Genomic DNA, 13,484 nt, shown 5'->3' on the forward strand with positions numbered 1-13,484 from the left:
AATAAAGCTATCCGATTTTTGGTTACTCTCCGGAGTGATATTTAAAATTTAAATGCAAGCAATGAGAGAGCTAGTAAATTGGAAATATAAAGACCACAATTTGCAGTCAGCTATGCAGATAATAAGATTAAGTGGACATACTGCGGTTACGGTGGTTTTCTTCTTTTGTTCTGATTTATTAGTTTATTATAGAAAGAGAAAAATTAAAAGAGAACTGAGTTCATCTTATATTGACAGTATAGCGAGATTAGATTAAATACGATGCATTATATCGTTCGACTGTATACATGCTTTTTATTTAAAAAAATATGTTTTTAATAGGTGGAAGGGTCTCAGGGACAAATTCATGAAGTCGAAACATCACACATCTATAAGGGCGAAGTGGTTGGTGAGTATGTTTTTTTATCCTCTACGTAAACTCTAGATATAAAAACTAAGAAATATTCAATTAAAGAACAAAATATTCAAGGAAGACATTTTTATTCTAATGCCACTGAAGGTAACATTATTGTTGCATAGGTTATTATATATCTACAACATTTCAATTAAAGTTTACATGAATATCGTTCTTTATGTAAGCAATGTCTATATACATATAACTGTAGGAATATATGTCTGATATACAATGTTATTTTAACAGCAACAATAAAATTATTAAGCAGCAAGTAGTATAGTTGTCTCGTGATGAGGGTAGGTAAGTTAAGTTATCGGTGCCGAAGACGGGGAAATCTTTGCAGATGACATGACCTCCATTTGTATTGTGCAGACAGCCCAGCACACGACGTTATCTGTGTTCAAGATAGATCTCCTTTGTCTTTCCTTCAAAATTACTCCACCGACCAATTGTGTTATCATAAAAGAGATTTCATATCACTTAACAGGCCGCTATGGTGTAACACGAATCTCTCCTTGCCACTAGTAATTCCAGGAGAGTACCAAAACATATTCCTTTTTGCAATTACGGCGTCAAAGTCTCAGCTAATTGGGAGCTTTCGGCGGCCGCTTGACTTTTAATGTAGGAACGTACGCCGAATACCGACATCCGAGATCTCCGCTCGCCTACGTTGCGGATGTTATCTGTTAAAATAATTACTTTGCTGGAAATTCTACAAACATTCCTCGTCTGAATATTTTCAGGAGCTATTCAAAACAGTCCTTTGCGAGCGAAACAACGAAATTTTACTTTGAGTTCTTTCGTATGCTGTAATATAAACGCTCCGTAGCACAGATAAGCGGTATAAAATTATTTAGGCGCATAGAAGTGTCGGTTTAGCAATGCATTAATATACACAAGTCCTCTTGTAATAATTGTGAAAGTTTGGTACAATGTAAATGGATAAAGTTGCGAGGGCGGAGCGGCATCGATCGCAGTTCGTCGCCCTACTTGCCGCTGTTCCGATGCACTTAGCCACCGAGTTGCGAACCGCATTATAGGTATGGAGCAAGCCCTTAGCTGCATAATTTTATTAAGTTTTCGTACTTGCTTTTCATGATGACGAACTTAAATAATTGTTTATTTGATATATTTTTCTTTTACAATTTTAATTGAATAGTAATTTATTAAAATTACTGAATGTGATACTTTCAGTAAATTAGACATAATTTATTCGATTATGTATTTTTTTTAATATACTAATAAACATTATACATACAATCCTTTTTACTTAACGTTATGTTTAAAATTCAATAAAATCTTATTACATAGTTTTATATTCGTAAAATTAACGAGTGATAAACATAAAAACATCTAGCAACGAGCCCCGTTGAAAATGAATGTGAATTTTTTTAGCGAGCTCTTTTAAAAATTTACTAAAGACATTTTCGGAGCCCTGCGGTTTGAGTAAAACATCACATCCCTCTCATATTTACGCTTCTTAACTTATGTAATTTCATAATGTCGCGTCCTGGCTCGTGTTTTTTTTATATTTCATTTATGTTATGGTAACTTTCAACTCTATACCGATACTTAAGACTTTATTTTTGACTGATTTCCTAATATCATTATCCATAATGAATAAATTCTATAAATTGAATTGTTGGAAATCAAACGAAATGAAAATAATTAGAATAATTTAATGGCTTTATTTTCGTTTTTCTTTTCTTGCGTAAAATATTTTTATATCAAACATTAATAAGTTTTAGAAGACCTTTTAGAGTTCCTTTTATGTATTAAAATAAAATATATTTTTTTAGATCTTGCGCTACGATTGCTTTATAACACAGTCTGCAGGATAAGGATTATATATAATCATAACTAATTATGCCACGCGGTTTCACCCGCATTCAAATTTAATTGTATGCTGGTGGTAGGGCTTTGTGCAAGCTCGTCTGGGTAGGTACCACCCACTCATCAGATATTTTACCGCAAAACAGCAATACTTGATATTGTTGTGTTCCGATTTGAAGGGTGAGTGAGCCAGTGTAATTACAGACACAAGGGACATAAAATCTTAGTTCCCAAGATTGGTGGCGCATTGGCTATAAGCGATAGTTGACATTTCTTACAATGCCAATGTCTAAGGGCGTTTGGTGACCACTTACCATCAGGTGGCCCATATGCTCGTCCACCTTCCTATTCTATAAAAAAAAAAGAAAAACTCTACTACTTCTACTGCTTCGCTTACGTCGTAGTGTAAATTATATTCTATTCTAGTTATTTATTTTATTATATTAGTTTTTATATACGATTCAGTTTGAATAAAAGCGATAAGATTAAAATAATATAATAATAATATCAGTTTGTATTCAATAGTATTCAAAAGCAAATTAAAATTTCAATTCCAACTGTTGTGCGAGCTAGTCATAAAAATTTCAGATAACGAATAAACCGGGACCCTTTTGAATAAATTGTCATATTTCCCTCTTGTCACCTGCTGCAAATGAAATGAGTCACCGCGTATTATCTGATGTAAATAAAGTAAATAAGTTACTTACTTAGTCAATAAATTGTTTTTAAAAGTTTTAATAAAAGCATTTTATTATATATTTTTTTAAAACTATATATAAAACTATGTATATTACTAGATTGTTAAACATATTTAAAAAGAACTAAAATTGAAATACATTGAAAATGTGTATTTCTTTCGAATTAAACATTCCCCTGGATGATTATAACAGTCCCCTGTTGCGATTTTTACTAAAATCGGCCAGAAATTAAAAAATAAAGAGAAAATTGTGTGAGCTTTTCACGATACATATTTCATTCGCTAATGTCTTCCATTCAAGAAAATCATGCTCGGGACACATTTGTATGGGCCAGTTTCCAATTAGTAGAGAATCGCCCATTTGTGAAACTTTATTTAAAAATATATATTATTCTAATATATATTAAAATATGTATTATAATGTGACCGTTGCAATTGGCTGCTTTATACAATTTAATTGGCCATCAGTAGCCTACAAGTCGCCCTAAGAAATAAATTCCACGTACGCAAATAAAGACTAATGAAACTTAATTCCACGTTTCTTCCTACAGAAATGACTCACTTTCCCTACTAACTTTCGTCCCTTATACCCCCATAGTATGAATATCACACAAACGTGCTGATTAACCTGACTTATATTCATAAATATAAGCCTAAACACCGATTTTCATATTTCGAACTTAAAAAATGAAGAACTTTTCAAATAAACATTCATTCCTTATTTATGTCTCCCTTAGAGGATTAAAGTTTAAAAACACATATAAGTAAGTCAATTGTATAAATTGATTATATGTTTTCAGAAAATGTATGGTATAGAATATATATTTTAAGATAAACATTACATTGAGGGATGTTAAAATTGAGGATCGTAGATTCTAGACATGTTATCGTGTGTTTTTGCAAAACAATTTGAATAGTTGCTTAATATATGTCCGTATGAAACATCATGGTAATATTGAGGTGTGGTGGTAATAGTGTGGTGATAAAGTTCCATATGAATCTGATTAGTTGCTAGGTAGAATGTATGAAATGGTAAAAATATTAATGTAAAATTCTCAGACTTAATGTTTTTTTTAAATTTAATTATTAAGTTTTCCGTATATAATTTGTTACCAACTTATAAGGTTTATTAGCGATTCTATAATGGCAAAAATATAGTATGTTTTTTTAAAGTTCGTCTTCCAATTAAAAAAAACAGAATATTAAATAAATTAATGATGCAATTTAAATTCTAAATAGACCTCGAGACTCTTGGGCATTTTACTCTATTAGTGAACTGTCGTGCTGTATATCTACATAAAAAAAAACATTTGGAATATATGTAATTATCTCAAGTATTTTACTAACGCCCGTATACTCTATCGCCAAACGACATACTTTGCGTTTGTTGTGTGTCACGGTTGAGCGAGAGAGAATAATTAAAGGCGCAAAAAAAATAAACCCAACGGTTACCATTGTAATATAAGCTATATAACGTTTAATCAATTTTTACTAACTATACGTATACGAATATTTTTGATAATGGTGTCAAGTTCATACTTATAACGGTTGCAAAATCCGGTCTGACAGACAGTCGGCTTATCATTCAATCAAACACATACAAGACAATTGTCCGCCTGTTTTCCTCGTTCATAATATTTTAACAGCCTTGATGTGCCTATGGGTATTTTATTTAATTTATTTCTGTTCGAAAATTATTAACCTAAAGTACTAATTTGTTTACACATTGTAATCAAGCTAATAGTAATACTTGTTAGGGATTAGGTAAACAATATATGTATGTTCCCTTGAATAAAGCTTCCTTTATCAATACAGTAATATATATATTCGAATTATAGAAGTTGGGATAACGTCGCATACATTATATATATTAAGAAAACGAAACGAAAACATAAAACTAAACACTTAAAAGCAGTCAGGCACTCTTGCCAGGATTTGACCCCGCAACCTTTGGTTTACATCCGTCTACGTTTTTGTACACTGGGTATATTTCTGGGTCTATTTATTGATAATAATGTATTTCGTTTTGGTTTAAATAGTTGAAAAATTAAACTGGTTTTAATAATAAAACAACGAACACAACTTATATTCAACTTTTTTTACAATATTACATAATATGTCTCGTTGACGGATAAAAAAACGCGGTAAGAGCCCTCTTAATTTGGCTTTATGCTAGTATGTAAGTAACAGCCTGTAAATGTCCCACTGCTGGGCTAAGGCCTCCTCTCCCTATTTGAGGAGAAGGTTTGGAGCTTATTCCACCACGCTGCTCCAATGCGGGTTGGTGGAATACACATGTGGCAGAATTTCGATGAAATTAGACACATGCAGGTTTCCTCACGATGTTTTCCTTCACCGAAAAGCACGAGATGAATTATAAACAGAAATTAAGCACATGAAAATTCAGAGGTGCTTGCCCGGATTTGAACCCACGTTCATCGGTTAAGATTCACGCGTTCTTACCACTGGGCCATCTCGACTTCACACTAGTATGTTATTGAGGCAAATATTTATGAAACGGGAAGGTAATAATGATAACAATATATCAATAATCGAATGTATATTTATATCTTAATATTAGGTCCTTACATATGAAATTGGCGTTTTGTACGGGAGGAATATAAAGTCAATGTTTTTTTCTATGTAAAATATATTTAATTAATCAAAGTATGCACCGTTGTTATCTATGCACTTTTGCCATCTCATAGGTAGTTCATTGATCCCTTTACTAAAAAAACCATAGGGGCGAGAATCAATAAACTCTTTGAAGGCGGTTTGGACTGCCGCATCGGAGTTGAATATTTTTCCTTGTAAGAAGTTGTCCAAATTCCGGAAAAAATGCTAATCTGATGGAGCAAGGTCCGGGGAGTACGGTGGATGTCGCAGACATTCTGATTGTAGCTCATCTAACTTAGTGGTTGTTTGTTGTGCAGTATGTGGCCTTGCGTTTTCGTGAAGCAGCAGAGGCCTAGAGCGATTGACCAATCTCGGTTGTTTAGCAGCTAATTCTTCCTTCATGGATTGCAGTTGCTGACAATAGATATCTGCCGTAATCGTTTGGCCAGATTTAAGAAAGCTGTAGTGAACGACATCGACGCTAGTCCACCAAACACTCACAATTAACTTTTTCTGAGTAAATTTTCGTTTAGGGCAGGATTTGGCTGGGTCTCCAGGATTCAGCCATTGCGACGAGCGCTTCCGATTATCATACAGTATCCACTTTTCATCACGAGTAATGATTCGATTTAAAATCCCTTCATTATTGTGTCGGTTGAGCAAAGTAACACAACATGTTTGCAAGTTCGATTCACTCAATTCTTGAGGGAGCCATCGTTCAAGTTTTTTTACTTTCCCGATTTGCTTCAAGTGGATTAATACAGTTTTATCACTTACCCCGAAGCCTGCAGCTGATCTCTGAAGTGTTTTGTGATGGATCCGCTTCCACAATAGCCTTTAATTCTTCATTTTCTACTTTGGTCTCCGGCCATCTACGGGGTTGGTTCTGAAGGTCGTTGAAAACGTTGAAACCAAAAACGTACAGTGCTTTCTTTTGCGACACCAGTGCCGTACACATCATTCGATTCGACTTCGAGCTGTTTCTGCAGCACTGGTGCCACGGTAGAACTCGTAAATATACCGATATTTCATGTTTTCCATTGTGAGGTATTAAGCGACGCCAAACAAAAAAAAAATCTTAACCAAAGAGGAGATATTTCAGATCATAGTGATCAGTGCGACAAAACGCTAATTTCACATGTAAGGACCTAATACTTTTCCAACTTACCACTCCTATTTTATTCGTTGTCATGGCCACATAATTTCATCTGTTATTTTGGTTGCCATAGCAACCAAAACAACTGATTTTTTGTACAAAAACGAATGACGTTCCGAAAGGAGCCGATCGGGAATTAAGTTCTATTGTCACTCGAATGTGACACCAGTAATGGTTACAGGCGGGCTTGGTGGACAGTACCGGCTTTAATTGTCGTGGCATGGCATGGCTTGGTTTGGCTTATCTCGTCTCGGCATGTGGCGTAGCATTATATGGCGTGGCCTTATATAGCTTGGCGTTATGTGGCATGACGTTACATTTAACAAAGTTTTTTACATTATATATAATTAGTGTATCAGGAATGATAATTTTAAATTTGTTTAGCCAAATAAATATAATTAGTATATAAATTATTATTTTTTCTATTCTCCGATACTACTTTACCACAAGTCGAGATGGCCCAGTGGTAAGAACGCCTGAATCTTATCCGATGAACGTGGGTTCAAACCCGGGCAAGCACCTCTGAATTTTCATGTGCTTAATTTCTGTTTATAATTCATCTCGTGCTTTTCGGTGAAGGAAAACATCGTGAGGAAACCTGCATGTGTCTAATTTCATCGAAATTCTGCCACATGTGTATTCCACCAACCCGCATTGGAGCCGAGTGGTGGTATAAGCTCCAAACCTTCTCCTCAAAAAGGGAGAGGAGGCCTTAGCCCAGCAGTGGGACATTTACAGGCTGTTACTTACTTTTTTACTTACTTTACCACTATCATGTCAAGAATCATCACGCATGTGACGATAACAACGACACAACAAGGAATTCGAATAAAAACACAACAATCCACAAGAAAAAAGTAAAAAAAAAACATACTATTTATAAGATGCAGGACATGAAAAATAAACACCAGTAGTCTGCGTTAAACATTGCTTACTCATAATTTATTGCCAAAATAAAGACAAGCAGTTACTCGTATGTTGTTGGCCGGTGATAGCAATAATTTTTTGAGGCAAGGTGGCCGAATCGATTATCACATATGCTTCGAAAAGCACGTTAAGTCATTGGCTATACCGTTATGTGACTAAATTGATTGCCGTCTAATCGGACTATGTAATTGAGAAAAGACTGCACATAATTGTGCACCATAATATTTCTAACTAATCGTGGTAGCAGTTGACTAGTCTCCATTGAGAATCGGCGCCATGGCCGACATCGACCACGACCTTTGACGAACTATACTCTATTCCAATGAAAATAGGAATAAATAAAAAAAAACCGTAATTGTCAATATTCAAAGTGATTTGCTTCGCTATATTATGCACTATAAACAGTTCTTGGTTAATATATCTTCATTTGTAATACAACAATATTTCAGTTAACTACTTAATTTTTAAACCACACTCTTTCTTTTGCATATCAATGATATGCTCTCCCTTGGGAACATACATTGCTATGCAGATGATAGTACAGTGCATGGTGGATACCACGGACGCGCAGTGGCTGGGCGGGCGGAAACTGAGGAGAGGCGGGAGAATCTTGTCATTGAACTCGATAGGACGTTAGATCTCATCGCCAAATGGGGCTCTGATAATCTTGTTGAGTTTAATGCCAAGAAAACACAGGTATGCGCTCTCACGGCGAAAAAGTCAACATTTTCCCCTCTTCCCTCCCTCTGTGGTACTCCGCTGGTGATGCAAAGCAAAATCGCCATGCTGGGGATTGACGTTCGCTGCGACCTTAGTCCAAGGGATTACATCGAGGCTGTTATAAAAACAGCTTCACGGAAACTCGGAGTTCTGAACAAGGTGCGGCGCTTTTTCACGCCACAACAACTGTGCCTGCTGTACAAAACACAGGTACGGTCTTGCGTGGAATATTGCTCGCACCTTTGGGATGGCTCCGCTAAGTACCTACTTGAGGCCTTGGACCGGTTGCAGCGACGTGCCGTACGCATTATTGGCGACGTAAAGGTCACAAACACCCTTGAACCTTTACAATTGCGTCGTGAGATAGCAGCACTGAGCGCTTTCTATCGACTGTATCACGGCGAGTGCTCTGAGGAATTATTCTCTCTAATTCCTGCTTCCCCCTTCCTTCTTAAGTCCACGCGGGCTGGTTCTCGATGTCACCGCCTAACTGTGACATCAATTCCATCGCGAACAAAGAAATTTGGCAACTCCTTTCTTTGTCGCACTTCCAAAAAATGGAATTCCTTACCAGCTCACGTATTCCCCTCCTCTTACAACCCGGGTTCCTTCAAACGAGTCGTGAAGAGGCATCTTGCGGGCCGGCAAGGCGAAGGCGGCTAGTGCAGAACGTTTTTCCCGTCTGTACTGGCCGTCGTCGCGTTTGGACTCTACTACCACTTACCATCAGGTGGAGTAGAGTCATTTGCCCTCCCGGCGATATAAAAAAAAAAAAAAAAAATATTAAGGTCTCGACCAAGGACATTCGCTAAACGAATGGAGAAAGAATTAATTTATACAGATAAAAAATACATTATTTTAGTTTTGTTACAACTTTTAGATTTTTAAAATAGATTTTGGTTTATTAATTTGTAATCAATTTGGAATATGAAATATTTGTAAAAAATATACAAAGTTAACAATCGATAAAGATGTTATTATTATATATATAGTATACGTTACTTACCTACCTACCTTCGTTACCTAACCTACTATATATAATAAAAAAAATTAAAAGAATTATTTAATATTATAGAAATAAAAGAATTTAAATCTCAAAATATAGATTACTTTTATTCATAGCAATAATCAATTTATAGTTTTGAAAATAATACAAAAATAAAACATTCGTCTTTGATCTTTCGTATCATGTGTACGGGTGATTATTCGCAATTATCAAGTTTTTTTTTACGACCTCACTTTGTTTAATCGGATAGTGATTGAAACGGATTTTGTATTAACGACCTTTTGCTTTTGCCTACTGACTTTTGTTTTTCCTTCAACACTGACTAAGCTTATTGAACATTACTATTTCAATTTAAAAAATAAGTTAAGTTGTTATTTTTAATTATATTTTTTTAATGCTAAAGAATATATTTGATTCTTGTTTATTTAAAGTTGATAGTCGTTATGGGTAAAATATAAAACAAGAGTTTTCTTTAAAAGATATTCAAAATATAATAATATACGTCACATAATATTTCTTGAAAAGTATGCTTTATTATTGAAATATAAATTAAAGTTCCTTTTTCTTTATGTTGGGAATATAATTTAGTATGAAAAGAAAATAAAATCTATTCCAATAAATAAAATTGAGTTGTGTTTCTGTGATTAAAAATAATTGCCTTTTTTTAATAAGAGGAAGAAAAAGGAAAAACAGATGGAATCCTTGATACAACGACGTTTGAGCCCACCAAATTTATTATAAATGTTGAGAGCTCAGAAACTAAATCTGATTAAATTTTTGTTTAATTTTTTTTTTATTTTACCTGCAATCCATATAACATATTATATCTATTAAAATTTATATAAAATTACTTTTAAAACCAATATATCGTTCCATACTTTACCATTCATTCATTGACCCACTCATTCAATAATTTTCTCCTTACCAGTCTAACTAAAATGTCATTTCAATTCAAGGTCAAAATTGTTTCTTTCCTACTTCCATTGGAATAGAGTATACATTGGAATAACTTGTATGAATTGGTATTGTATGGTTTGAAGATTAAACATTATATAGCGTTATAAACTTTATATAAATAGTAAGTGTATATAGTAAATAATGTAAGTACCAGATATAAAGGCTCCAGTTTCTGTTATTTTGATTACTTATAACTTGTTACTACTCGAATTATAAATTTAATTTTAATGTTATAAATAAATTTTTATAATATTTTTCGTCTTAATTATCACAGAAAATATTTTTAAATGTTATATGTTTTTAAAATGTGTATTCTTATATTTTTATGATAAGACGAAGCAGGTTTTATAGCCACGTTAAGGTGGGCGCTCCACAGTCACAATTTACTCTACTTATAACAAGACTTACTTACCAATTTTCTACTGCTTTGTTTTGATTTGAGTAGAGACATAAGATCTCGTTGTTGGCTTCGCACAACACGCATTGACAACTTGTTACATATTATACAATGGCGAACCAAACCATCTCAAACTTTTTAAAACAATTATTAATTAATGGACAGTTAAAATTGAAAGCAAGTTCCTACTCGTGACGAAATAATAATTCATGAAACCTATTTGCATTAGGTGACATAGTAAACGTTTCTAACAATATGCGTTGGTCGATTACCTACCCGGGTTACTGGCGAGGCAAATCAGCGAACTCGTATTAAACCTTCGGCAGTTAAGTTAACTATTTCGATTATAAACTTAAGTGCAACCCTACTCATTTCAGTGTGTACTCAAGCCTTTAAGGATGCCTCTCGTTATATATTATTTGAATTTGGGGAATTTATATTTATTAAATTTCATTTAGTTTCGTTTATTAGTTATATATAGTTTATTATTAAATTTCGTTCAGTTAATAATGAATAAACTTATCATGGAATTAATATTAATAAAATGAGTAATGAATGGGTTTCTTCTAAATTTTTAGGTTAATGTTTCTCTCCTAATCATACAGAATGACAATTCAAAAGTTTTAATATCGTTTTTATATTTAAATGGCATGGTTTTATAATTGAAAGTTAAAAATGTATGCGGTCTTAAAAATTAAACCCTTTGTTATTAAGTGCAAATATGGAATTATAATGAGAGTACGGTATATTTCTTTGTAATTTGTAATCCCCCTTTGTCATACTTTACTCGTAAGGATTCGCATCTTGCAGTAGCTTTCACGTGTACTAGGATACGTGTCACAATTTGTCACGCCGTATACACGTGGAAGTATAAGATTACGTTGTATTTCTTCGTTACATTTTGCCTTCAAAATAATACAGAATATTGTAATATGTAAGTGTCTATAGCCCAATGGTTTGCGAGCCGCCTAGCGATGTAAAAGTCTCAGCTACAATCCTGACCCCTTGGGCTATTGCTAAGTGAGACAAGTTAAACGTTTAATTTGAGACGTATATAAGAATATTAGTAATTACTTAAAACGGGTGAAGAAATTGTAATTCCTTATTTATTCCACACATCTTAAACATGTTCTACAGCTGGTGATAAACAAGATAAAATGAACCGTTAACAACTACCTACCAAGCGAGATTATTCTTCCAAGTCGATTGCGAATAAAAAAATAATGAGAAATCTTTTTAACATGTGGTAGATATTTTATTTATAGATTTTTTCTAGAGATTGTCAATAAGGAATCTACTTGAAAAATCTTGCATTTTTTTGCTGTTATAAAGTGATTTAACGTCCATCTTTATCCCATAGACATATATATATATATATATACATATATATAAAAGTCGTACAAATGCTTGCATCATTTAATGTTAGCTTAATATAAAATAACTGCTTTATTTGTCTAGTGGTTAGCTTGTACGGTAGTGATATTCCTGAGCAAGAAACGCATTTGGTCTGATGATTTGTCTTGATTTGCTCCTAGTTTTTTTCTCCCTTCTTTCACCCCTTTTCTCTCCGTCTCCTGTTAGCGGTATCGGATTGCGGTGCCGTCAGACTGACATCGGATGGGAGTGAGGGAATATCAGGTTTTTGCGCAGACAAGCCTGCATATTCTGCCAGTCACCGTTGTGAACTGTTGTGACTGTCATGGAAATCGATCAGGACAACATCAATGAAAAATAATATAAAAAAATAACACGTATAATATTATATACGTTATCTGTAATTGGTGTAATTTTAGTAAATCTTAATAGTATTATAAACTTTGTGTATCAATCGGATTTTTAATTCTTGCTTTTTTATGGTAGTTTCATGGCGGACAACGCCATATCGTTGCATATTTTTTGATAACTATGCCAATTTCACCAAAGAAAATGTTCCGTCCCGAAGCTTTCTAAGTTATAATACATACATTACTTACATAAAAAACTTTGTATGAAACAACTTTTATTTCTTTTTTTTTATTTTGAAATATTAAAAATGTGTACAAAAACAAAGTCGACACTAAATCCTTAATAGATAATACAAGGTAAATATTTTTATATATTAAAATTTGGGAATAAATAATAACACAATATAACAAAACAGATAGAGGCGTGTTGCTAATACAGTGCCTAGATACAGGCAGATAATTAGAAGATAAAAGATTATTCGAAAACCCCTGATTTTACTGTTTATTTGTGACGACGGAACGGTACCTAAATAGTATTTTATATACCCGTAATGACATTTCAATTTTGTAACTAGAATGTATCTAGAACGATCTAAAACAATGAAATTTTTATGAAAAAATATTATTATTATTAATTAATAATTTCTTATGGTCCATGTTTTATGCAATTACATATTATGTACTGTTGGCTTGTGGACACGGTAATCATTAATTTACAACTATAACCTCGTAACATTGTGATGATACCCTTCATCACAGCCAACCAGTGCCCAACGTCCCCACGTCAATTAAACAGTATTTATTTAGTAAATATAACCTATTTTACTGTGTTTGGACTTTTGTATTTGCACGGTTTTCTGGTGTTGAAAATGAAAACTGACTGTAAATAAAAGATGTTAAAGCACCATGACTTGAATATAGCGAAGCGCAGCTCGTGGCTTCGTAACGAGCTACTTATATTTACGGTCAGACCGCACTTGACCGCTTTTTATTCGTTATTTAACTCGAGACAATAGGCAGAACGCTGTTTGATCAATAGCGGTCATTGTCACTTATT

The 13,484-nt window shown here is 33.7% G+C and overlaps 1 protein-coding gene across 3 annotated transcripts in view; it reads left to right on the top strand.

The window, feature by feature from the left end:
* Positions 1–13,484, top strand: part of LOC126769262 (disintegrin and metalloproteinase domain-containing protein 10) — a 59,675-nt gene that overhangs the window by 26,767 nt on the left and 19,424 nt on the right. For all 3 annotated transcript variants that reach the window (XM_050487929.1, XM_050487930.1, XM_050487931.1), the window contains exon 3: positions 322–388. In XM_050487929.1, the coding sequence (XP_050343886.1) occupies positions 322–388 (67 nt within the window). The remainder of the gene's footprint in view (positions 1–321; positions 389–13,484) is intronic.

This window comes from Nymphalis io, chromosome 6 (assembly GCF_905147045.1).
Source record: "Nymphalis io chromosome 6, ilAglIoxx1.1, whole genome shotgun sequence".
In the NCBI taxonomy this organism is placed as follows: domain Eukaryota; kingdom Metazoa; phylum Arthropoda; class Insecta; order Lepidoptera; family Nymphalidae; genus Nymphalis; species Nymphalis io.